Source organism: Anomaloglossus baeobatrachus, chromosome 3 (genome assembly GCF_048569485.1).
Source record: "Anomaloglossus baeobatrachus isolate aAnoBae1 chromosome 3, aAnoBae1.hap1, whole genome shotgun sequence".
Classification (NCBI taxonomy): Eukaryota; Metazoa; Chordata; class Amphibia; order Anura; family Aromobatidae; genus Anomaloglossus; species Anomaloglossus baeobatrachus.
Genome location: NC_134355.1, coordinates 405,796,712 through 405,824,242, shown reverse-complemented (window position 1 = coordinate 405,824,242; position 27,531 = coordinate 405,796,712). Strand labels below are relative to the sequence as shown.

Here is a 27,531-nt window from a genome sequence, read left to right as displayed (position 1 = left end):
GCCGCAGGAACGACTAACAACATCGTAACTGCAGCAGCAAAGATAATCGGAATAGGAATGACTGGACAACGATCAACGATATGGTGAATATTTTTGATCGCTGCCGGTCGTTCCTGCATTTCACATGCAACGACGTCGCTAACGAGGCCGGATATGCGTCACGAATTCCGTGACCCCAATGACATCTCATTAGCGATGTCGTTGCGTGTAAACACCGCTTTAGGCACATAACAGTCTCTGCAAATGTGACACGCCAGCCAATTTTCTGCTCCAAAAGTCAAGAGGTGCTCCTTCCCTTCCAAACCCCACTATGTGCTCAAACAGTACTTTTCCACCACATATTGGGTATCAGCATAATCACAAGAAATTGCACAATAAATTGTATGGTGTATTTTTTCCTGGTACCCTTGCAAAAATGAAATAATTGGGATTAACACAACATTCTTGTGGAAAAAATGTGATTTCTTATTTTCATGGCTCAACGTTATAAAATTCTGTGAAGTTCCTGCAGGTTAAAAGTGGTCAAAAGTCAAGAGGTGCTCCTTCCCTTCCAAACCCCACTATGTGCTCAAACAGTACTTTTCCACCACATATTGGGTATCAGCATAATCACAAGAAATTGCACAATAAATTGTATGGTGTATTTTTTCCTGGTACCCTTGCAAAAATGAAAAAATTGGGATTAACACAACATTCTTGTGGAAAAAATGTGATTTCTTATTTTCATGGCTCAACGTTATAAAATTCTGTGAAGTTCCTGCAGGTTAAAAGTGCTCACCACACTTCTAGGTACATTGAGAGGTGTAGTTTTTAAAATGGGTTCAATTGAGGGGGTTTTCACTATTTAGGCACATAAGGGTCTCTGCAAACATGACACGATGTGTGCTATTGATTCTAGACAATATTGCTCTCATGATCCAGGCCGGCTTTTCCCTGCTGCTGAGTACACCCAGCTCTGGCCTGGTAATGTCATGGGTTAACTTTCCTTGCCTTGTCTGGATCCCAGGACACTATATATTGCCTCTCTACCAATGGCTCAGTGCCAGTGATATTTCTGCCTTGCAGTGTGTATACTGGCTCTGATGAGTGTTCCTGATCTGTTCTGGCTCCTTGCTACTGTGTCCTGACTTTGACCCTTCCCCATTTGTCTGCCTGTCCCAGCCCCTGATTTACCGCTACTGTCTGTTATTTGTGTTTCCCTCTGCATACCTGATCTCCCGGTTTCTGACTGGGTTCTGCTTACTAACTTTGATATTGATCCTCCCTTTGCAGTGACTTGACTCTCCTGGCTAGATCATGACTGTTTGACTACTCTTTTGCCCCCTGGGGATTCACCTGTTAACATTGCTGAAGTTACTTTGCTATGCTTCAGTTGCCTTTCCATTACAGTGTTTCTTTGTCTCTCCTTCACTAATCTGCTGCCACCAAGTGGGGATTACGCTGTACTGCGTCTCACTAGCATTTGCACAGCATGACAATTGCATTCCAAAAGTCAAGTGGTGAGCTTCAATTCTGAGCAGATTATGATCGCAGCCTCAAGTCCCCAAAAGGGACTATTAAAAGCAGTGAAAAGAAAAAAAAATGCTATAAAAAAATGTAAAAAAATTAAAGACACATAAAAGTTGAAATCAGTCCCCTTTTGCTGCATTAAAAATAAAGATAAAAAAAAAATAAACATTCATGGTATCCCCACATTCAGGAAAGTCCGATCTATCAAAGTATATAAATAATTAACCCGATTGCTAAACACTGTGAACAAAATGAAATTCAAAAATGTCAAAATCACGTTTTTTTTGTTGTTGCTGCAATACCGCAAAAAATGTTGTAACAAGCGACCAAAACATCATATCTATCTGAAAACAAAAGGAAACGATCCAGCTCACCACAATATGGAGACAATACTGGGACGGTGCACGGATGAAAGTCAAATCCAAGGAGTAGAGAAGAAAAATCCAGCATCCAGGTCCAAATAGTAAAAACTTTGCTTAATTCATGTTAAAAACACGGTACAGAGTCCATCATAAAAACATGATCAAGGTAGGAAGATGCGTTTCGGACACATAGAATCCTTAGTAGAGATGAGCGAGCCTCTAGAGGTTCGAGTTCGGTTCGGTTCGCCGAACGGAGGCTGCGTTTGAGTTTGGTTCGGTGAACGGCTCGACGAAAATCTGGAGCCCCATTGAAACCAATGGCAGGCAAACACAAACACATAAAACATATTATAAATGTATAAATACAGTTAATAAACATTGCCATAATACTTATCTGTCTCCGCGACGCATCCTGCACTCTCTCGCCGCTTTTCCTTCCGATAATCGCTGTGTCCTCCTGGTAACCAGCACTGATGATAGGATCTTCCGTGACGTCAAAAAAGCAAGTGACCAGTCACGTGTCTATTATCTCATTGGCTACAGACTGGTCACATGCTAGACGTCATTGCTAGGTCCTGTCAGTACATCTCTCCGGTACGCGGTGGTCGTTTGTTCATCCCCGTGTACCGGCGAGATGCTCTGGCACATGGTCGGCTCCCCGTTCTGCTTTCCCATTCCGTTATTCACCGGCTGTCACAGCCGGTGAATAACGGAGATCACCGTTGCTATAGCAACCCGCCTATCAGCGGTGACGTCACCGCTTACAGCACGCAGCTTCTGATCACTCACGGAGCAGCAGCGTCTTCCTCCCATGCAGTACAGCCTAATGTAGCAGAGCTGCATGGGTTGAAGGAGAAAGAAGACAGAAGACCATGGATCACGGAGGGATAAGAGTGAGTAATAAAATGGAGTCTCTAAGTGTGTCTGTGTATTTATTTCTATTAAAGTTTTTTTCTCTGTGTGGTGTATTTTTTTTAACCCTTTATTGGAGATTCTTAATAGCCGGGTCAAACTTTCCTGACATTAGGTATCTCTGGCTTAATACTAGCTAGTAAAACAAAGCTAGTATTAACCCATTATTACCCAGCGAGCCACCGTCACCAGGGCAGCTGGAAGAGTTGGACACAGCACCACATGATGGTGCTTCTATGAAAGTGCCATTTTCTGGGGCGGCTGTGGACTACAATTCGCAGCAGAGGGGCCCAGAAATCTCAGGCCAAGCTGTGCTGCGGATTCCAATCCCCAGTTGCCTAGTAGTACCTGGCTGGACACAAAAATGGGGCGAAGCTCATTTCGATTTTTTTTTTTTAGTTATTTCATGAAATTTATGAAATAATTAAAAAAAGGGCTTCCCTATTTTTTTTGTTCCCAGCCGGGTACAAATAGGCAGCTGAGGGTTGGGGACAGCCGTACCTGCCTGCTGTACCTGGTTAGCATACAAAAATATGGCGAAGCCCACGTCATTTGTTTTTTAATTATTTTATGAAATTCATGAAATAATTAAAAAAACGGGCTTCCCTATATTTTTTTTGTTCCCAGCCGGGTACAAATAGGCACCTTGGGGTTGGGGGAAGCCCGTAGGTGCCTGCTGTACCTGGCTAGCATACAAAAATATGGCAAAGCCCACGTAATTTTTTGGGTGGGCAAAAAACTCCTGCATACAGTCCTGGATGGAGTATCCTGAGCTTTGTAGTTCTGCAGCTGCTGTCTGCTCTCCTGCATACACTAGTGAATGGAGCATGCTGAGCCTTGTCGTTTTGCAGCTGCTGTATGCTTTCCTCCATACAGACAGACAGCACTGCAGAACTACAAGTCTCAGCATACTCCATCCAGGACTGTATGCAGGAGTTTTTTGCCCCCCAAAAAAATTACGTTGGCTTCGCCATGTTTTTGTATGCTAGCCAGGTACAGCAGACAGCTACGGGCTGCCCCCAACCCCCAGCTGCCTATTTGTACCCGGCTGGGAACCAAAAATATAGGGTTGTATATTATCAACTGGCCCTAAGCCTGAAATTCATGGTGTCACGCCAATATTAGACATGGCCACCATGAATTTCTAGTACAGATAAAAAAAAAACACAACACACAGAAAAATATTTTTACTACAAATAAGACACAACACAATTATTGACTCCATCTTTATTGAAATAAAGAACCCCCCTCCGCAGTAATCCTGGGTCAAGGGTCCCGCGCCGTCCTATCCGGATCCAATCCGTCCTATCCGGATCCGGATCCAATATCATCTGATCGGTTTGCTGGAAGGCAAAGTGATCAGATGATGTGTTAGGTTCAAGGGCCTGAATCACATGACACAGCAGCTGATTGTATAAACGGCTTTTATACAATCAGCTGATGGATCAGTGCAAAAAAAAAAAAAAACTACACACTTCAGTGCAGACTCCTGTCCGACAGCATCAGCTGATAGTTTAGTAAAAAGCCAGCCACACCGCTCGACTTATAGTGTCAGCTGATTCCGTCAGGTGACCGCATCAGCTGATCATCGCCAGGTCTGAGAAAGAGAGAGAGAGAAAGAAGAGAGAAAAGAGAGAGAAAAGAGAGAGAGGAGTGAGAGAAGAGAGAGAAGAGAAAAGAGAGAGAGGAGAGAGAGAGAAGAGAGAGGAGAGAGAAGAGAGAGGAAGAGAAAAGAGAGAGAAGAGAGAGAGGAGAGAGGAGATTGAGAGAAAGGGAAAGGGAAAAAAGAAAAAGAGAGACTGAGAAAAAGAGAGACAGAGAAAAAGAGAGAAAGAGAGAGAGAGGAGAGAGAGAGGGGAGGGGGAGAGAGAGAGAAGAGAGAGGGAATAGAGAGAGAGAGGAGAGAGAGGAGAGAGAGAAAGAGAGAAAAAGAGAAAGAGAGAGAAAGAGAGAGAAAAAGAGAAAGAGAGAGAGAGACAGAGAGAGAGAGAGAGAAAGAGAGAGAGAAAGAGAGAGAGAGACAGAGAAAGAGAGAGATTGAGAGAGACAGAGAGAGAGAATGAAAACGAGAGAGAGAGAGAAAGGGAGAAAAAGAGGAGAGTGAGAGGGAGGGAGAGAGCGAGAAAAAGAGAGAGAGAAGAGAGAAGGAGAAAAGAGAGACTGAGAAAAAGAGAGAGAGGGATGAGTGTGAGGAGAGAGAGAAAGAAAGAGAGAGAAGAGAAAGAGAGAGAAATAGAGAGAAAGAAAGAGAGAGACAGAGAGAGAGAAAGAGAGAGAGAAAGAGAGAGAGAAAGAGAGAGAGAGAGATTGAGAGAGACAGAGAGAGAGAATGAAAGAGAGAGAGAAAGAGAGCGAAAGAGAGAGAGAGACAGAGAGAGAGGGAGAAAAAGAGAGAGCAGAGAGCAATGCAGCCTCATTCCGTGAACTGCTCCGATTTTAGAGGTGTGTCCCGCACCTCAGAGCTGATGTCCGGCTCCTCCCCTCACTGCATAATTAAATTAAATTATAATTCTAAATATCTAATAATTATAATTTAAAATTAAAAATAAAAATATTAAATTAAATTCTTTACCAGGACCAGAACTCGCAACCTAATGCTTCTGTGGCAAGAGCTCTATCCACTAAGCTACTAACTCTATTGTTAAAGATAGGCACATTTGGTAGTCTTGAAGTCTGCATTGCTGAAGTCTCTGCTGACCGCGTGATTCACTTCTTTGCTACGTGGAGCTGATATAGAGCACTCGTGTTCTGTAGCAGAGCTGACTGTGTCGTGTGGATTATGTCGGACCTCAATGTGTATTTGGGGATTAATAGAGGGGTGAAACAGGGTATTTTTTTGTCTTTTATTTTTTCAAATAAAGGATTTTTTATTGTGTGTGTTTATTTACTTTCACTTTCAGTATAATCATGGACGGTATCTCAGGTAGATGCCTGGCATGATTAACTCATTATTACCTCGATTGCCACTGCACCAGGGCAATTCGGAATGAGCTGGGTAGAGTAAACCGGGACTGTCACATGTAATGGATGTGGCTATTCCGGGCAGCTGCTGGGTGTTATTGTTAGGGTGGTGGGCTCCTCATACCGTGGCGCTCTCCATCCTGACAATACCAGATTCCTGCTGTGTGGCTTTATCCTGGCTAATATCAAATATGGGGGGAACCGCATTTTTTTATTATTATTATTATTATTTATTTATTTATTTTACTGCACGATATAGATCCGCCCGCCGGCAGCTGTGATTGGTTGCAGTGAGACAGCTGTCACTCAGCTTGGGGACGTGTCTGACTGCAACCAATCATGGGCGCCAGTGGGCGAGGAAAGCACGGAATAACTAATTGACTAATGAAGCGGCAGCCATTTTCTAAAGAGGAAAAGACACCGTAGATTTGTGACAGACGTGGAGCGAGGCTCCCGTGATCGGTGAGTAGGAAAGGGAGAGGGATTGTGCTGGGGATGCCGGAAGCATGCAGATAGCAACATGTGCCCATAGCCTTACTGTGAAAAGCCACGTTTATGGTGATCGAACCGTTCTCAAACTTAACTTGAACTGTTGAGCTTTTAGCAAAAAGTTCGAGTTCAAGTTCGATCTATAGCACCCCACAAAATCACTTCAACATGAAATTGGCGAACCTCGAACATTGCTCAACTCTAGTCCTTAGTCATCTATCACAATGATTACATGGAGAGTATAAAAAGACATTTGACCGGAAATCTCATGAAAACAACATGTATAATCTGGACACCTGAACATGACATTTGCATAATGAGGAACACTTACAAAAAAAAAAACCCAAACAGATTCAATAAAAGAAGTATACACAAGAAAAAACAGCAGTAAATGTTATTCAATGCATTTCTCAAATTTAGTCTTGATGGTATTCTGGAATCTAAATCAAAGATCCATTTTGCTTCTATCATATGTAATAAAGCCGTAAGATTACCTCCTCTTAGGTAAGCTAATCTGTTTGATAGCATTGACTCTGAAAGAGTCAGTGTTACCCTTATGCACATTAATGAAGTACTGGGAAGCACCTGATGGGCTTCTACTACTAATACTATAGACCCGGTGGGCGGGTCTATATCGTGTGGTAAAATATATAAATAAATAATGTAAAACAACGACGTGCGGTCCCCCCCAAATGATACCCAGTCGAGGTAAGCACGCATCAGTGGGCCAGTATTGTTAGGCTGGGGAGGGCAAGGGCCATGGTTACGGCCCCCCTCTCGCAGCTGAGAATATCAGCCGACTGCTGCTTCGAGAATGTCGCATCCATTAGATGCGACAGTCCCGGCGTGTCACCGACCCTTCCTGATTGCCGTGATGCGGTGGCCATCAGGGTAATAAGGAGTTAATGGCAGCGCATCGCTGTCACTAAGTCCAAGATTAGTAATGGCAGCGTCTATGACACGCCATCACTAATCTGTAAGTAAATTAAATAAACATAACACCAAAAAATCCTTTATTTGAAAGAAAACACCAAAAAGCCCCTTCTGTCACCACTTTATTAAGCCCCCAAATATTCATGTCTGGCGTAATCCACACTCGGCGACGTATGTGAGCGGCTCACAGCTCATGTACAGCTCCTCTCCTCAGTGCATAATTAAATAAAATTATAATTATAAATAAATTAAATTCTTCACCGGGACAGCCAGGACTTGAACTCATGAACTAATTGTCCATAGGCACCAGCTCTACCTATTGAGCCTCTGCCTGTAATAAAAAACAAAGGAAGATTTGGTAATCTTGACCTCTGTATTGCAGTAGAGAAACCAGAAGCAGATTATTCAGATACAAAGATGAGAGAGAAATATGGGAGAGAGAGAGAGAGAAAGAAAGAGATGAGAGAGAGATAGAGATATGAGAGAGAGATATGAGAGTGAGAGAGAGATGAGAGAGAGACGAGAGAGAGAGATGAGACAGAGAGAGATGAGAGAGAGAGAGATGAGAGAGAAAGAGAGAGAGATGAGAGCGAGAGAGAGGGATAGATAAAGGGATAGATAGATAGATGGATAGATAGATAGAGGGATAGATATATGGATAGATAGATAGATAGATAGATAATGGATAGATAGATGGATAGCTAGAGGGATAGATAGATAGATAATGGATATATAGAGGGATAGAGATAGATAGATAGATAGATAGATAGATAGATACAGTCAAATGAAATAGTTTGGGCACCCCTATTAATGTTAACTTTTTTTCTTTATAACAATTTGGGTTTTTGCAACAGCTATTTCAGTTTCATATATCTAATAACTGATGGACTCAGTAATATTTCTGGATTGAAATGTGGTTTATTGTACTAACAGAAAATGTGCAATCCGCATTTAAAGAAAATTTGACCGGTGCAAAAGTATGGGCACCCTTATCAATTTCTTGATTTGAACACTCAAAACTACTTTTTACTGACTTCCTAAAGCACTAAATTGGTTTTGTAACCTCATTGAGCTTTGAACTTCATAGGCAGGGGTATCCTAATCATGAGAAAAGGTATTTAAGGTGTCCACTTGCAAGTTGTTCTACTATTTGAATCTCCTATGAAGAGTGGCATCATGGGCTCCTCAAAACAACTCTCAAATGATCTTAAAACAAAGATTATTCAACATAGTTGTTCAGGGGAAGGATACAAAAAGTTGTCTCAGAGATTTAAACTGTCAATTTCCACTGTAAGGAAATGGAAGAACACAGGTACAGTTCTTGTTAAGCCCAGAAGTGGCAGGCCAAGAAAAATATCAGAAAGGCAGAGAAGAAGAATGGTGAGAACAGTCAAGGACAATCCACAGACCACCTCCAAAGACCTGCAGCATCATCTTGCTGCAGATGGTGTCAATGTGCATCTGTCAAAAATACAGCGCACGTTGCACAAGGAGAAGCTGTATGGGAGAGTGATGCGAAAGAAGCCGTTTTTGCAAGCACGCCACAAACAGAGTCGCCTGAGGTATGCAAAAGCACATTTGGACAAGCCAGTTACATTTTGAAAGAAGGTCCTGTGGACTGATGAAACAAAGATTGAGTTGTTTGGTCATACAAAAAGGCGTTATGCATGGAGGCAAAAAAAACACGGCTTTCCAAGAAAAGCACTTGCTACCCACAGTAAAATTTGGTGGAGGTTCCATCATGCTTTGGGGCTGTGTGGCCAATGCCGGCACTAGGAATCTTGTTAAAGTAGAGTCGCATGGATTCAACTCAGTATCAGCAGATTTTTGACAATAATGTGCAAGAATCAGTGACGAAGTTGAAGTTACACAGGGGATGGATATTTCAGCAAGACAATGATCCAAAACACCGCTCCAAATCTACTCAGGCATTCATGCAGAGAAACAATTACAATGTTCTGGAATGGTCATCCCAATCCCCAGACCTGAATATCATTGAACATTTGTGGGATGATTTGAAGCGTGCTGTCCATGCTTGGCGACCATCAAACTTATTGGAACTGGAATTGTTTTGTAAACAGGAATGGTCAAATATACCTTCATCCAGGATCAAGGAACTCATTAAAAGCTACAGGAAGCAACTAGAGGCTCTTATTTTTGCAAAAGGAGGATCTACAAAATATTAATGTCACTTTTGTGTTGGAGTGCCCATACTTTTACACCGGTCAAATTTTGTTTAAATGCGGATTGCACATTTTCTGTTAGTACAATAAACCTCATTTCAATCTAGAAATATTACTGAGTCCATCAGTTATTAGATATATGAAACTGAAATAGCTGTTGCAAAAACCCAAATTGTTATAAAGAAAAAAGGTTAACATTAATAGGGTGCCCAAACTTTTTCATATGACTGTAGATAGATAGATAGATAGAGGGATAGATAGATAGATAGATAGATAGATAGATAGACAGGCAGACCGATGTCAAACAAATATATATGGTCCCACCTCCCTGCATATTCTAAGCTGGCACTCTTTAGTGACTTTAGTGACCACCCCATTTTTGATAGCTAGCTAGAGTAAAGCAGATGGCTGCAGCTTGTGGACCACAGCTGGCAGCTTTACATTGGTTGGGGATCCAATTTGGAGGGCCCCCAGGTTCTTTTTTATAATTATTTATAAATAAATAATAAAAAAAAATGGTGTTCTCCCCAAATTGGTTCACCAGCCAAGGTAAAGCGGACAGCTGTGGTCTAGTATTCTCAGGGTGGGAAGGTCCATAGTTATTGGCCCTTCCCAGCCTAAAAATAGCAGGCCGCAGCCGCCCCAGAAGTGGCGCATTCATTAGATGCACCAATCCTGGCGCTTCGCCCCAGCTCATCCTGATGCGGTGCCAAACGGGGTAATAAATGGGGTTGATACCAGATATGTAATGTAACCTAACATCAAGCCCAGCGGTGATGTCATGGCGTCTATCAGATACCCGACATCACCAACTATCAGTAATAAAAGTAGAAAAAAAATAGACGACAAAAAAAAAATATTTAAAAAACACTCATCAAAATATTCCCTCTTTCACCAATTTATTGTAAAGAAAAAAAAAATCTCCTGTAATCGATTTTGGAAGTCCCACGATGACTCTGGACCTTCTAGAATATGGGGGGCACGCTTAGGGAACGTGTCCCCCATTTTCTAGGAGTGCAGACCCTCCATATGAGGAATGTGGGTGCAAAAAATCTGCACCTACCCTCCCCGGGTCACAGCAGCAGTCAGCAGTGTGCATGTAGCCAGCACAGCTGCACAGCCATTCTCAGGGAACACAGGAAGCTGAGCTGAGTCTGACAGCCACACTCTGCGCATGCGCCCAGCATTCATTGTGAAGGAGGGGGGATGCGGGGGATCAGCGCTGCAAAAAGGTAAAAACAGCAGGGGATCACTTGGAGACACCGGGGGAGTATGGGGGGGACTTAGCTGGATCCGGGGAGTAGTTTTCTGTCGCATGTGTCATGGCACATGTGACAGAAATCAGAGGAAGAGGATGAATGCGGGTGGCACGTTAGTGTGTGTGGTGTCACCTTGGATGAATCGGGAGGTGGCAGAAATGCAGCGAGGAACCTTCTACAGGCTGTGCCCATACTGTTTCTGCCGTTTCCCATCCATTTCAGCCTTTTCCTCAGTCACCACAAGTCACCGACGGGTTCAAGACGAAATTATTCGAGTTTCCCATAGACTTGCATTGGGCGTCGGATATTCGCAAATACTCGAATAGCTGCGAGGTATTCATCGGATATTCGGTGGAGCGAATAATAGGGTATTCGATCATCCCTAATAGAATATCCAAAATAAAATCCAGAAAATCACATTGTATAAGTTAAATTTAATTGCATTTTGCAGAGAGAAATACGTATTTGATCCCCTTACCAACCATTAGGAGTTCTGGCTCCTACAGACCAGTAAGACACTCCTAATCAACTCGTTACCTGCACTAAAAACAGCTGTTTTAAATTGTTACCTGTATAAAAGACTCCAATCCACAGATTCAATCAGTCAGACTCTAACCTCTACAACATGGGCAAGACCAAAGAGATTTCTAAGGATGTCAGGGAGAAGATCATAGACCTGCACAAGGTTTGAATGGGCTACAAAACCATAGCTAAGACGCTAAGTGAGAAGGAGACAACTGTTGGTGCAATAGTAAGAAAATGGAGAAAATACAAAATGACTGTCAATCGACACCGATCTGGGGCTCCATGCAAAATCTCACCTTGTGGAGTATCCAGGATCATGAGGAAGGTGAGATATCAGCCTAAAACTACACGGGGGCAACTTGCTAATGATCTCAAGGCAGCTTGGACCACTGTCACAAAGAAAACCATAGGTAAAACATGCCGTAATGGATTAAAATCCCGCAGTGCCAACAAAGTCCAACTGCTCAAGAAGGCACATGTACAAGCCTGTCTGAAGTTTGCCAGTAAACACTTGGGTGATTGTGAGAGTGATCAGGAGAAGGTGCTGTGGGACAAACATTGAGCTCTTTGGCATTAACTCGCCATGTTTGGAAGAAGAGAAATGCTGCCTATGACCCAAAGAACACTGTCCCTACTGTTAAGCATGGAGGTGGAAACATTATATTTTAAAGGTGTTTCTCTGCTAAGGGCACAGGACTACTTCAACGCATCAATGGAACAATGGCTGGAGCCATGTACCATGAAATCCTAGGTGACAACCGTCTTCCCTCCGCCAGGACATTAAAAATGGGTCGTGGCTGGGTCTTTCAGCATGACAATGACCCAAAACATACAGTCAAAGCAACAAAGGAGTGGCAGAAAAAGAAGCATAATAAGGTCATGGAGTGGGCCAGCCAGTCTCCAGACCTTAATCTCATAGAAAACATGTGGAGGGAGCTGAAGCTCTGAGTTGCCAAGCGACAACCTCAAAACCTTAATGATTTAGAAATGATTTGCAAAGAGGAGTGGACAAAATACCTCCTGACATGTGCGCAAACCTCATCATCAACTACAAAAAAATGTCTGACTGCTGTGCTTGCCAACAAGGGTTTTGCCACCAAGTATTCTCTTGTTTGCCAGATGGATCAAATACTTGTTTCTCTCTACAAAATACAAATAAATTTATATAATTTATACAATGTGATTTTCTGGATTTATTAGTTGATATTCTATCTCTCACTGTTAAAATGATCCTACACTTAAAATTATAAACTGATCATTAGAGATGAGCGATGTTCGAGGTTCGAGGTTCACCAATTTCATGTTCAAGTGATTTTGGGGGGTGTTCGAGATCGAACTCGAACTCAATCTTTTTGCTAAAAGCTCAACAGTTCGAGTTACGTTCGAGAACGGTTCGAGTACCAAAAACGTTGGCTTTTCACAGTAAGGCTATGTGCACATGTTGCTATCTGCATGCGTCCTGCATCCCCAGCACAATCCCTCTCCCTTTCCTACTCACCGATCACGGGCGTCTCGATCCACGTCTGTCACAAATCTGCGGCGTCTTTTCCTCTTTAGAAAATGGCTGCCGCTTCATTAGTCAATTAGTTATTCCGTGCTTTCTCTGCCCACCGGCGCTTATGATTGGTTGCAGTCAGACACGTCCCCAAGCTGAGTGACAGCTGTCTCACTGCAACCAATCACAGCCGCCGGCGGGCGGGTCTATATCGTGCAGTAAAATAAATAAATACATTTTAAAAAATGCGGTTTCCCCTATATTTGATACCAGCCAGGATAAAGCCACATGGCTGGAGGCTGGTATTGTCAGGATGGAGAGCACCACGTTATCGGGAGCCCACCACCCTAACAATATCACCCAGCAGCCACTCGGAATAGCCGCATCTATAAAATGCGACAGTCCCGGGGGACTCATCCCAGCTCATCCGAATTGCACTGGTGCGGTGGCAATCGAGGTAATAATTAATTTAATCATGCCAGGCATCTCCCCGAGATACCTTTCATGATTAAACTGAAAGTCGAAGTAAAGAAACACACACCGCAAAAAATTCTTTATTTGGAATAAAAGACAAAAAACACGCTGGTTCACCCCTTTATTAACCCCAAAAATACCCCTCCAGGTCCGAAGTAATCCACACGACACAGTCAGCTCTGCTCCCTGAACATGTAGTGGCACCGTAGCAATGAAGTGACTCACGCGGTTAGCAGAGACTTCAGTCAGCACTGCAGACTTCAAGATTATCAAATCTGCCTATCTTTATCATTAGAGGCACTAGACTAGTGGATAAACTAACTAACTAACAGAACTACAAGGCTCAGCATACTCCATCCAGGACTGTATGCAGGAGTTTTTTGCCCGCCAAAAAAATGACGTGGGCTTCGCCATATTTTTGTATGCTAGCCAGGTACAGCAGGCACCTACGGGCTGCCCCCAACCCCCAGCTGCCTATTTGTACCTGCCTGGGAACCAAAAATATAGGGAAGCCCATTTTTTAAATTATTTCACTTATTTCATGAAATAATTAAAAAACAAATGACATGGGCTTTGCCATATTTTTGTGTCCAGCCAGGTACAACTAGGCCGCTGGGGATTGGAATCCGCAGCACATGTTAGCCCGAGGTTTCTGGGCGCCTTTGCTGCGAATTGCAATCCGCAGCCACCCCAGAAAATGGCGCTTTCATAGAAGCGCCATCATCTGGCGCTGTATCCAACTCTTCCAACAGCCCTGGAGCCGGGTGGCTTGCTGGGTAATCATAAGTTAATACTAGCTTTGTTTTACTAGCTAGTATTAAACCAGAGATTCTTAATGTCAGGCAAGTTTGACCCGGCCATTAAGAATCTCCAATAAAGGGTTAAAAAAGACACCATGTAGAGAAAAAATACTTTAATAGAAATAAATACACAGACACACTTAGAGACTTCATGTTTATTACTCCCTCTTGTTCCTCCACGATCCTGCTCTTCTGTCTTCTTTCTCCTTCAAGCCGATGAGTAAAAAGCTGTGGAGAAGAAGCGCAATAGGGTTTTACCCCAATAACACACGGGGTAGAGACAGGGAGCAGTAATACTCACCAAGTGAAGTTGTGAAAGTCACAACTACTATGCAGGCATGGAAAGTTTTGATCAAGGCAGCAGCAACCCAGACGGCAGATAACAGAGAACAATAGAGGAAAATAGGGTTTATTTGAGCCGCGCCAATGATCACTTCTCAGGTATTCAGATTAATGGTTCTTTATTTTGCACAGGTCTACGCGTTTTCTGGAGTCTCAGCTCCCTTCCTCAGGACCATCAGGCATAAGAACACATCAAATCTGATGTGTTCTTATGCCTGATGGTCCTGAGGAAGGGAGCTGAGACTCCAGAAACGCGTAGACCTGTGCAAAATAAAGATCCATTAATCTGAATACCTGAGAAGTGATCATTGGCGCGGCTCAAATAAACCCTATTTTCCTCTATTGTTCTTCTTTCTCCTTCAACACATGCAGCTCTGCTACATCAGCAGCGCTGCATTGGAAGAAGACGGTGCTGCTTCCCGTGCAGTCTTTTCACTTTGTGAGTGATCAGAGGCTGCGTGCTGTTAGCAGAGACGTCACCACTGACAGGCGCGTTGCTATAGCAACGGTGATCTCCGTTATTGACCGGCTGTGGCAGCCGGGGATTAACGGAACGGAGAAGCAGACCGGGAACCTGACCGTGTTCCAAAGCATGTTGCTGGTACACGGAGATACACAAACGGGGTCAATGGGGTTCAAGAGGTTCGTGGAACGGCTAAGTGAACTGAACTCGAGCCTCTAGAGGTTACCTCATCTCTACTGTTCATGCCTTTGTCAGTGGGCAAACTTACAAAATCAGCAAGGGATCAAATATCTATTTCCCCCACTGTATAGAAGCACTACAGAAAACTGCAAATAATGAACCATTTGAATACTAATGATAAAAATAAGACAAAGACAAATACTTTTCTATATGTGCACCTAAGCACCTTAAAGGGTAACACACCGTAAATCAGAAAACAGTGAAAATAGTTCAAAAATCAATCACAAGAATATATGATGTATAGTGCAATAATTGGCCAATACATTAGTTTATATAAACAGATGCACCTTAAAGGAATGGCATCCTGACTTGTGAAAATGGGCGCCCATGCTGCATACCTTCACAAGTAGTTCAAGAAAATCTGAGAAAATTTTCAGAAACTGTTGAACCACTAAGTTGAGCATGTGGGCAAGGCTGGAGATGAGCGAGCCTCTAGAGGCTCAAGTTCGGTTCGGTTCGTCGAACGGAGGCCGCGTTCGAGTTCGGTTCGGCGAGCTGCTCGACGAACCTTTTGAACCCCATTGAAAACAATGGGAGGCAATCACAAACACATAAAAACACATTAAAAATTTACACATACAGTTAATAAACATTGCCATAACACTTAGGCTATGTGCCCACGCTGCGGATTTACCGCGGATTTTGCCGCGGATTTGCCGCGGATTTCCCGAAAATCTGCAGCAGCGGCACTTCCAAGCCATTTCAATGGCATTTTGGAAATGCTGTGTCCATGCTGCGGATTTTTCCGCTGCGGATTTTCCGCGGATTTTGATCCGGAAAAATCTGCAGCATGTCAATTGTTTGTTGCAGATTTGGTGCGGATTTTGGGTATAGAATGGGGAAAAAAAAAAAAAATCCGCATCAAAATCCGCGGCAAATCCGCGATAAATCCGTGGCAAATCCGCGGGTGCGGATTTGCCACGAAAGTCGCGGATTTTCATGCAGAAAAATCCGCAGGTACATTCTACCGTGGACACATAGCCTTACAGGTACCCGCAATGAGTCCTGCACTCTGCTTTTCCTTCCGATAATCGCTGCGTCCTCCCGGTAACCAGCACTGATGATAGGACCTATTGTAACGTCAAAATAGCATGTGACCAGTCACGTGTCTATTATCTCATTGGCTACAAACTGGTCACATGTCTAGACGTCATGCTAGGTCCTGTCAGTGCATCTCGTAGTGATCGTTTGTGTATCTCCGTGTACCGACGAGATGCTCTGGCACACGGTCGGCTTCCCCATTCTGCTTCCCCATTCCGTTATTCACCGGCTACCACAGCCAATCAATAATGGAGATCACCGTTGCTATAGCAACGCGCCTGTCAGCGGTGATGTCACCGCTTACAGCCAGAAGCCTCAGCTCACTCACAGAGTGAAAAGACTGCACGGGGAGCAGCAGCGTCTTCCTCCCATGCAGCGCTGCTGATGTAGCAAAGCTGCATGGGTTGAAGGAGAAAGAAGACAGAAGACCATGGATCGTGTAGGGATAAGAGGGAGTAATAAACATGGAGTCTCTAAGTGTGTCTGTGTATTTATTTCTATTAAAGTATTTTTTCTCTGGGTGGTGTCTTTTTTTTAAACCCTTTATTGGAGATTCTTAATGGCCGGGTCAAACTTGCCTGACATTAAGAATCTCTGGTTTAATACTAGCTTGTAAAACAAAGCTAGTATTAACCCATTATTACCCAGTGAGCCACCGTCACTAGGGCACCTGGAAGAGTTGGATACAGCACCAGATGATGGCGCTTCTATGAAAGCGCCATTTTCTGTGGCGGCTGCGGACTGCAATTCGCAGCAGAGGGTCCCAGAAAGCTCAGGTCAACCTGTGCTGCGGATTCCAATCCCGAACGGCCTAGTTGTACCTGGCTGGACACAAAAATGGGGCGAAGCTCATGTCGATTATTTCATGAAATGTATGAAAAAATTAAAAAAAGGGCTTCCCTATTTTTTTGTTCCCAGCCAGGTACAAATAGGCAGCTAGGGGTTTGGGGCAGCCGTACCTACCTGCTGTACCTGGCTAGCACACAAAAATATGGCAAAGCTCATGTCGATTTTTTTTTTTAATTATTTTATGAAATTCGTGAAATAATTTAAAAAAAAATGGGCTTCGCTATATTTTTGGTTCCCAGCTGGGTACAAATAGGCAGCTGGGGGCAGCCCGTAGGTGCCTGCTGTACCTCGCTAGCATACAAAAATATGGCAAAGCCCACGTCATTTTTTGGGTGGGCGAAAAACTCCTGCATTAGGTCCTGAATGGAGTATGCTGAGCATTGTCGTTCTGCAGCTGCTGTCTGCTCTCCTCCATACAGACAGATAGCAGCTGCAGAACTACAAGGCTCAGCATACTCCATCCAGGACTGTATGCAGGAGTTTTTTGCCCCCCAAAATAATTTCGTGGGTTTCACCATGTTTTTGTATGCTATCCTGGTACAGCAGGCAGCTGCGGGCTGCCCCCCACCCCCAGCTGCCTAATTGTACCCGGCTGGGAACCAAAATATAGGAAAGCCCTTTTATTAATTATTTCATGAATTTCATGAAATAATTAAAAAAAAGCCGATGTGGGCTTTGCCCAATTTTTGTGTCCAGCCAGGTACAACTAGGCAGCTAGGGATTTGAATCTGCAGCACAGGATGCCCAAGCTTTCTGGGCACCCCTGCTGTGAATTGCAGCCCGCAGCCGCCCCAGAAAATGGTACTTTCATAGAAGCGCCATCTTCTGGCGCTGTATCCAACTCTTCCAGCTGCCCTGGTGACGGGTGGCTCGCTGGGTAATAATGGGGTTAGGGCTAGCTGTATACTATCAACTGGCCCTAAGCCCGAAATTCATGTTGTCATGCCAATATTAGACATGGCCACCATGAATTTCTAGTACAGATAAAAAAAACACAACACACAGAAAAATAATTTTTATTACAAATAGAACACAACACAATTAGTGACTCCATCTTTATTGAAATAAAGAACCCCCCTCCGCAGTAATCCTGGGTCAAGGGTCCCGCGCCGTCCAATCCAGATCCAATATCATCTGCTCAGTTTGCTGGAAGGCTTAGCGATCAGATGATGTGTCAGGTTCAAGGGCCTGAATCACATGACACAGCAGCTGATTGTATAAACGGCTTTTATACAGTCAGCTGATGCATCAGTGAAAAAAAACAAAACAAACTACACACTTCAGTGCAGACTCCTGTCCGACAGCATCAGCTGATAGTTTAGCTGTCCGGGCGGCAAAAAACCGGCCTCACCGCTCAAATTATAGTGTCAGCTGATTCCGTCAGGTCACCGCATCAGCTGATCATCGCCAGGTCTGAGAAAGAGAGAGAGAAAGAAGAGAGAGAAGATAGAGAAAAGAGAGAGAAAAGAGAGAGAGGAGAGAGAGGAGAGAAAAGAGAGAGAAAATAGAGAGACAGGCGAGAGAGAAAAGAGAGAGAGGAGAGAGAGGAAAGAGGGAGAGAGAGAGAAGAGAGAGAGAAAAGAGAGGAGAGAGAGAAGAGAGAGGAGAGAGAGAGAGGGAAAAGAGGAAAAGAGAGACTGAGAAAAAGAGAGAGAGAAAAATAGAGAGAGAGAGGAGAGAGAGGAGAGTGAGAGAAATAGAGAGAGAAAAGGAGAGAGAGAGAGGAGAAAGAGAGAGGAGAGAGAGGAGAGAGAAAAGAGAGAGACGTGAGAGAAGAGAGAGGGAGAGAGAGAGAAGAGAGAGTGAAGAGAGACTGAAGAGAGAGGAGAGAGAAGAGAGAGAGAAGAGAGAGAGGAGAGAGGAGAGAGAGAGAAAAAAGAGAGACTAAGAAAAAGAGAGAGAGAGAAAAAGAGAGAGAGGGAGGAGAGAGAGAGAGAGAGACAGAGAGAGAGAGAAAGAGAGAGATAGAGAGACAGAAAGAGGGAGAGAGAGAGAGGGAGAGAGAGAAAGAGAGAGAGAGTGAGGGAGAGAGCGAGAAGAGAGAGAAGAGAGAGAGAAGAGAGAGAGAGAGAAAGAAGAGAGAGAGGAGAGAGCAATGCAGCCTCATTCTGTGAACTGCTCCGATTTTAGAGGTGTGTCCCGCGGCTCACAGCTGATGTCCGGCTCCTCCCCTCAGTGCATAATTAAATTAAATTATAATTATAAATATCTAATAATTATAATTTAAAATTAAAAATAAAAAAAAAAAATAAATATATTCTTTACTGGGATTAGAACTCGCAACCTAATGCTTCTGAGGAGAGCGCTCTATCTACTAATCTACTGACTCTATTGCTAAAGATAGGAACATTTGGTAATCTTGAAGTCTGCAGTGCTGAAGTCTCTGCTGACAACTTCATTGATGATGATTCACTTCATTGCTACGTGGAGCTGATACAGCGCGATGGTGTTCTACGGCGCTGCTGCATCTTCAGGGAGCAGAGTTGACAGTGTCGTGAGGATTATGTCGGACCTGGAGGGGTATTTGGGGATTAATAAAGGGGTGAAACAGGGTGGGTTTTTTTGTCTTTTATTCCAAATAAAGGATTTTTCATTGTGTGTTTATTTACTTTCACTTTCAGTTTAATCATGGACGATATCTCGGGGAGACGCCTGGCATGATTAACTCATTATTACCTCCATTGCCACCGCACCAGGGCAATTCGGGATGAGCTGGGTAGAGTCCCCCGGGTCTGTCACATCTAATGGATGCGGCAATTCCGGGCGGCTGCTGGGTGAAATTGTTAGGGTGGTGGGCTCCCAATAACGTGGTACTCTCCATCCTGACAATACCAGCCTCCAGCCGTGTGGTTTTATCCTGGCTGGTATGAAATATGGGGGAACCGCATTTTTCTTTTATTATTTATTTATTTATTTTACTGCACGACTGTGGCAGCTGGTGAATAACAGAACGGGGAAGCAGAACGGGGAGTCGACCATGTGCCAGAGCATTTCGCCGGTATATGGAGATACTGGAACGATCACCGCGTACCAGAGAGTGCAATGACAGGACCTAGCATGACATCATAACCATGTGACCAGACTGTAGCCAATGAGATAATAGACATGTGACTGGTCACATGCTTTTTTTTACTTCACGGAAGGTCCTATCATCAGTGCTGGTTACCGGGAGGACGCAGCGATTATCGGAAGGAAAAGCGGCGGGACACAGAGTGCAGGATGCATCGCAGGGACCTGTAAGTGTTATGGCAATGTTTTTTAACTGTATATGTACATTTATATTGTGGTTTTATGTGTTTGTGTTTGCCTCCCATTGTTTTCAATGGGGTTCGAGAGGTTCGTCGAACGGTTCACCGAACCGAACTCGAACGCGGCCTCCGTTCGACGAACCGAACTCGAGCCTTTGGAGGCTGGCTCATCTCTAGTGGCGAGCATGATTGCTCATCACTAATATTGATAAACACATCAAGTTTATACAAAGACTTAATCTTTACAGAGCTGCCCTCTATTTTTAAAGTCTTTTGCAATTCATCTTGACAAGGTGAATATCAGCTTCTTGTCAAAATCCTGACTGATGGCTGCCTAATTAGTGCTTGAAGTTTATTATAAATTTTGTGCTTTTATTTATCCAAACACTTTTTTCAGAATTGACCAAAAATGCTGCATGGGATCGAGATCTGGGGATATTCCTGGTCATCAATCCAAAATGTCAATGCTTTGTACACCAAGTCATTTAGTTATCATTTATGCCTTGTGATATGGTGTTTTGTCTTGCTGCTACAAAAAGCATTGTACTTAATCTAGAGAAAATTACTATTTTTCCATGAACCTACTTTAAAAAAAAATGATGATTTTTTTTTTGTATTTCTCGCAATTTTCCTTATAAGGAATCTAAAAAAAAAAATAATTGTTGTGTGTAATTTCAAAACTCGTATGTAAGTAAATGGAGAGTTTAATGTGCATGGCAGTCACCTGATTTTATTTGCAAACCTTTTCTCCCAGAAAATTATTTTGATTACACATGTTTTGATATACACATCTATTTCATTTGTCTGTATTAAAACAACACAAAAACTTGAGGGGAAAAAGGTAAATTGGACAGAAGCCCGCTTTACACGCTACAATATATCGTACGATGTGTCGGCGGCGTCACGTCGTAAGTGACGCACATCCAGCATCATAAGGTACATTGTAGTGTGTGATAGCTACATGCGATTGCGATTGAATGATAAAACGTTCATCGCATACACGTCGTTGAATCCTGACAAATTGCACGTCAGGTTGTTCAATGTTCCCGAGGCAGCACACATCGCAGTTTGTGACACCCCGGGAACATTGAACAGATCTTACCTGCATCCCGCGGCTCCAGCCGGCAATGTGGAAGGAAGAAGGTGGGCGGGATGTTTACGTCCCGCTCATCTCCGCCCCTCCGCTTCTATTGGCCGGCTTCCGCGTGACGTCGATGTGACGCCGAATGTCCCTCCCACTCCAGGAAGTGGACGTTCGCCGCCCACATCAAGGTCGTATGGACGGGTAAGTACGTGTGACGGGGGTTAATCGTTTGTGTGGCACATTCAACAAATTGAACGTGCCACACATACGATGGGGGCGTTGCAAATCGCATACGATATCATATGCGAAATTGCAACGTGTAAAGCAGGCTATAGTTTCCCACAAAACTCCCAAAATGGGCCAGAAAAAATTGTTAACACCTTCAATGTCATAATTGGATGCACAAGCTTTTGAAAATATAACTCCAATCAGTAATTTCTTATAACCATCAACAAGCTTCTAAAACCTCTCAACTGGAATTCTGGACCACTCTTGTTTTCCAAACTCCTTCAGGTCTCTAATATTTGAAGGGTGCCTTCTCCCAACAGCAATTTTAAGATCTCTCCATAGGTGTTCAATGGGGTTTAGATCTAGACTCATTGCTGACCACTTCAGAGCTCTCCAGCGCTTTATTGTTGGCCATTTCTGTGGGCTTGTTAAGGTATATTTGGGATTATTGTCCTTCTGGAAGACCCATGACCTAGGATGCAAACCCTGCTCTCTGATACTTTGGTAATCTTCCGATTTCATGATGCCTTGAACACAGTCAAGACACCCAGTGCCAGAGGCAGCAAAACAACACCAAAACATATTTGAACCTCCACCATAGTTGACTGTAGGTACTGTGTTGTATTTTTTGTAGGCCTGATTCAATTTTTGGCAAACAGTTTAATTATGTGCTTTACCAAAAAGCTCTATCTTGGTCTAATCTGTCCACAAATCACTTTCCAGAAAGATTTTGGCTTACTCACATATATTTTGGCAAACTGCAGTCTAGCTTTTTTATGTTTTGGTGTCAGAAAAGGGGTCCTTTTTTGGTTTCCTGTTTCATTTCATTCAAATGTCTGTAGGACAACTTGAATTTTTTGAAACTTAAATGACACTGCTAAATAATGCACCATCTGAACTACCATGCATTACAACCTTTCATCAATTTTTCTCTGCCATCCTTGTCCAGAAATATTAGCTACATTGTTATTGGTTGTAGACTTATTGGTTACGTTGCGCACCATATAGAGATAGACTGTAACCTTGAGATTGTTGATGTTTTTCAATAATTTTGTTTTTTAAATTCTCAGACAGTTCTCTCCTTCTCTTTCTGTACTCCATGCTTAGTGTGACACACTGACACACAGTGCAAACATTGAGTCAACTTCTCCCCCTTTTATATGGCTTCATGTGTAATTTCCATATTGTCCACACCTGTTACTTGCCCCAGGTGACTTTGATTGAGCATCACATGTTTGAAACAAACTTGTTTATAAACACTCTTTTGGAAAGGTGTCAGCAATCTTCCCCAGGAGATTATTAGGGTTTTGTGTGAAATTATGTCCTGTTTGCTTTTTTTCTTTGTGTTTTTGTGTTCTTCCAATACACAGAAAGGAAATAAACATGTGTATAGCAAATGTGTAATTTTCAGTCATTTTAAGAAAGAAATACTTTATTTTCTGGATCAATTTCAAAGATGCCAACAATTCAACCATGACCAATAAGAAGGTTTTATTTTTTCTTATAGCTTTTAATTTTATTAATGCAATCATTGAATTGTGGGATACATATAAATTGTTTATTGACTTTTACTATTTTTTAGGGAGGACAGAAAAAAAGCAATTTCACTATTGCCTTCGATTTTTTTAAAATAATTTTCCTTGATCTTTAAATAATATATACATTTTATTGTCTTTTGCATGCAGCAATACCATATTTTTTAGGACCTTTCCAAAGTAAAATCACTTTCTAAACAAAAGTTTGTATTTTCTTTTATTGTGAACACTACCACGCCAATGCACAGGTATCCTCTCTCCAAAGCCTCATTTAGATGTCTGATTTTTGAACACGAATACTGTATGTGGTTTTGACGGATAGAACTCGTACCATTGATAGTCTGCTGGACCATTCGCATGTCTGTGATTTTTCACGTACTGTGCAATTTACATATAATCACAAAGACATGTCTGATTTTGATCTAATGCTCGAATCAAAATCAGCAACGCAAGTTTATGAGTATGGCCTAGCACACACGACGAGTAATTCGGAGCGAGTGGAATGCGATAAAAAAAATCGCATTCCACTCGGACCAATATTACTCTATGGGCCCGCTCCCATAAATGATTTTTTTCTCAGCCCTAATCAGACTGAGAAAACAGTCGCAGCATGCTGCAGGTGCAATGTGAGCTTGTTTCACTCGCACCCATTTAAGTCTATGGGGCGAGAGAAACATGGCATTGCTCTCGCGTTACACAGGTGAAGCACTAGAGAAGTGCGATTCTCGCATCAGCCGGCAACGGAGGAGATAGGGAGATCAATCTCTCCATCTCCGTCGCAGCACCGGCCCTCCCTTCCGCAGCATCGGCCCTCCCGTCCGCACCGCCGGCCCTCCCCTCTGCAACTGTGGTCTGATCGCACGATCGGACCACAGTCGAATGACACTCGCATGACACTCGGCTCCCGCTGTGCTGCAAGCATGAGCCGAGTGTCATGCGAACACTCGCAGTAATCCCCATGTGGCCTCAGCCTATGTGAAAAAACTTGGACCATTCACATATATGATTTTTCACAGACTCTCAGAATGGAAAAGGTGCTGAAACTTTTTTTTTTTTGTCCAGAAAAACTCATGACACTCATAACAAGAGCTGATCAAACTCTGATCAAAGTGTAATAAAAATAAGGATTTAATTTTTCACACAATTGGAAATATTGGATGTCTGAATAAGCCCTATATGTGTAAATGCCGCACTATTGATCGTACAGCCTTAATTGAGACATAATAAGTTAGTTAAGGTGCATCAACTACATTGGTACTTGATACTATTTTTTTAAAGATGTAGAAAGAATTTAAGAAGAGAACGAAAAAGGATATCACCAGAAATAACCAATATATGGATCTGATACACCAAAACGTACACTGTGTAGTGGCCATACTCAGGTACTGCAGATCTGCTCCTGTTCACTTCCAACGTTATCTAATCTGCAGTATCTGAGAATTGCCACTACACCATGGAAAGATCTGATGTGTTCGGGCTCTGTACATTTTTTACATTTAGCCCCCACATGACCTGCTAACAGCTGATTAATAGGGGTGTTGAGTGATATTCTATGCTGATTTTAGACACATTCAAGACTGGTGGGAATCTGACTTGTAAATGATTTGCTGTTGTTAGAAAGTAGTTATTTTCCTTAAAGAGAACATGATAGCAGATGTATACTGCATAAACAATGGGCAGCATGAATCAGACACTGTGTGTTATTTCAGCCATGTATGTTTTACTTTGAAACAACACATTTCAGAAAAAATATAGTTTGAAAGGTAACCAAGGTCAACGCATTTTGGATTACTAGGCAGGGGTAGGTCTCTTGCAGCTTCTCCCTCACTCACTCAACTAGACTGACAGATCTCTCCTTATAAACACATCTATGGATAGACTTGTCAATCTCTAGAAGCCACGGCAGGGAGTACCTCCCTTGGACTAATCATCCAAGAAGTATGTTCCCCTCTACGTTTTCATTACATTTAGAATAAAACAGAGTATTATAATAAAGCGTACATGACTGCAGTAATGCAACCAGTATGCAATTCATCCTGCCCATGTTTTGAGCAACATGATTCTGCTGGCAGGTTTACTTCTTCGAGTTTCATACAGCAATAATATAGCCACACTTAATCATCCATATTATAGCCACACTATACAGACCCCTAGGCATGGCTAATTTGAACTTTAGATAACAATTAAAGTCTAGCCTATTGTGATCTATGTAAGGTTCAGTAGGACCAAAGAGGGTTGCAAGAGATACACCAATACAAAATCAGCTTAAAGAGATGGTTCACCCTTTTTCATTACTGGCTACATCAATATTATGTTGAGAAACAAGGTTTCTCTCAAATACATTGTCTTGACAATAGTGCCTGTGAGCGGTGCTATTGCAGTTCCCTCTTCCCCATCGCGTGACCCCCAGGCTCCAATACCTCTGATGTCCAGTGATGTCACATCAACTTCCTGTTGACCTGACATCCCCGTGGCTGGCCCCAGTCTCCATAAGTCACTGGGCTGTGAATGGTGTTTCACCGCTCGTCACAGCCCAGCATCACTCCTGCTTGGGGGCTCTGTAGTGAAGTAGGGAGCAGGGAGATGCAGGCTGTGATGCTGGGCTGTGATGAGTGGTGAAACGCCACCCACAGTCCAGTCACTTACGGGGACTGGGGCCCGCCTCAGTTGATGTGACATCAACAGATCCCAGAGGTCACGGAGCCCAGGTGTCATGCAAAAAACGTGAGCAGACTGCAATAGCACCTCTCACAGACAGTGTTGGCAACACAAGGTATTCGAGAGAAGCATTGTTTCCCAACATAATATCTATGTGGCCAGTAATGAAAAGGGGTGAACCACTCCTTTAACATTAAAAAAAAAAAAAAATTGAATATGATATAAGCACCTGAAGAGTACCCAATGCAGTTTTGTTCATGAAAGCAGAGCATTTGAAATAATTAAAATTGATTTTACTACTACCTATTTGAATGTTCTTTGATGATCTGATAAATGCTAATCTTTAGAGTTTCATTGCCAAAGCGGTTGTTGCTTCGATCCTTGTAGATCCGAAACTCGGCTGCTGTCACAGCATCACCATGTGGGATCTGAGTGAGGTCAAATCGGAATTCCTTGTAGTGCCTCCGTTGGTGTGAAAAGTCCTTGTCTCTTTCAACTGAAAGGAAAAAAGAAAATTCCAGGAGTGAACCCTAAATGTAGTCAACGATTAACTGTAAATTTATATGGCTTAGAAATGAAAACATTCTGGCAGCCATGTATGACAGTGGGTAAACAGCAAAACCACAAATCCAGACATAGCTTCCAGGTGAAAGGAGAAATAATGTTCACTTCAAACGAAAAAGAAAAAAATGCAGAGGAACTGGAAATAATACTGGAACAGCTAAAAGGTTCATTCCATTAAAGCCGTTTCTGACACAGGCAAGGAAAAGGTAGAAGTGAAAGAGGACCTTGTGGTGTGGAGGAACCACTTCTGTGGAAAATCCCAATCTCCAACAGATCTGCAGTTCATATTTGATTAATACCATCTCCCCCACTCTAACTGTAAAACATACTAAAACCAATCTGGTCTGTCTGAAAGTGGAAATGTCATAAACTGAGGTCAATATTCCACCATATATGTCTGAATTGTCAGATATATGAGTACTGGTTTATTCATTAGACTTCTATTTCTTATATAATATATATATATATATTCCTTATTTCCTGAGAAATCTTAAAACAATATATCTCTTTTACAGCATTAAAAACTGCCCCTTAACAACCGCGGGAAGTAAAGTTACGTCCTAGCGGTCGTTTTGTTAATCCCCGCCGGCTGCTGCGGGCTGCCGGCAGTGATCCATGCACATGGCAGCTGATTTGTACAGCTAATATGTGTGCCTTGCAGGCACGAGTGGAATCGTTATCCACCTATTCCTGTTAACCCGTTAAATGGCGCTGACAAAATGTGACAGCGCCATTTTAATGGTGATCGCTGTAAAGGTTTACTCACCGGGCTCCACCGGAAGTCTCGGGATGTGATCATGTGGATCCGATGCTTGTCATGATAGCACAGGGTTATATGATGACTCATGTAGCTCACATGACTCAGGTCCTGTAACAAGCAGCTGAGTACTGCAGGTTACAAGAGGTGAGTATTTCTTCAGTGCTGCTCTGATTGGGAGAAATTAATGAGTGATCAGACAGCTGATCCTTATAGCCCCCTAGGGGGACTAGTAAAGTAAAAAAAAGTAAAAAAAAGTTTTGAAAAACTAAAAAAATAAAAAAAAACATAAAGTTCAAATCACCCACCATTCGCCCCATTGAAAATTAAAGGGTTAAAAAAACTAAACATATACACACATTTGGTATCGCCACATTCAGAAATGCCCAATATATCAAAATATAAAATCAATTGATCTGATCAGCAGCAAAAAAATTCCAAATGCCAAAATTATATTTTTTGGTTGCTGCAAATTTTGCACAAAAAGCAATAACAGGCAATCAAAACGTAGCATCTGCGCAAAAGTGGTACCATTAGAAACATCAGCTCAAGACTAGAGCTGATCGAATGACCAAAAATCCGGGACCGGCGGATCACTGCCAGATTTTAAAAAGAGTCCG

General features: G+C 42.8%; 1 protein-coding gene across 1 annotated transcript in view; it reads right to left on the bottom strand.

Annotated features, from left to right (window-relative positions):
• The window catches only part of BMP5 (bone morphogenetic protein 5), a 411,248-nt gene that overhangs the window by 163,288 nt on the left and 220,429 nt on the right, over positions 1 to 27,531 (bottom strand). The window contains exon 2 of the mRNA XM_075338449.1: positions 25,894 to 26,086. Coding sequence (XP_075194564.1) covers positions 25,894 to 26,086 — 193 coding nt within the window. The remainder of the gene's footprint in view (positions 1 to 25,893; positions 26,087 to 27,531) is intronic.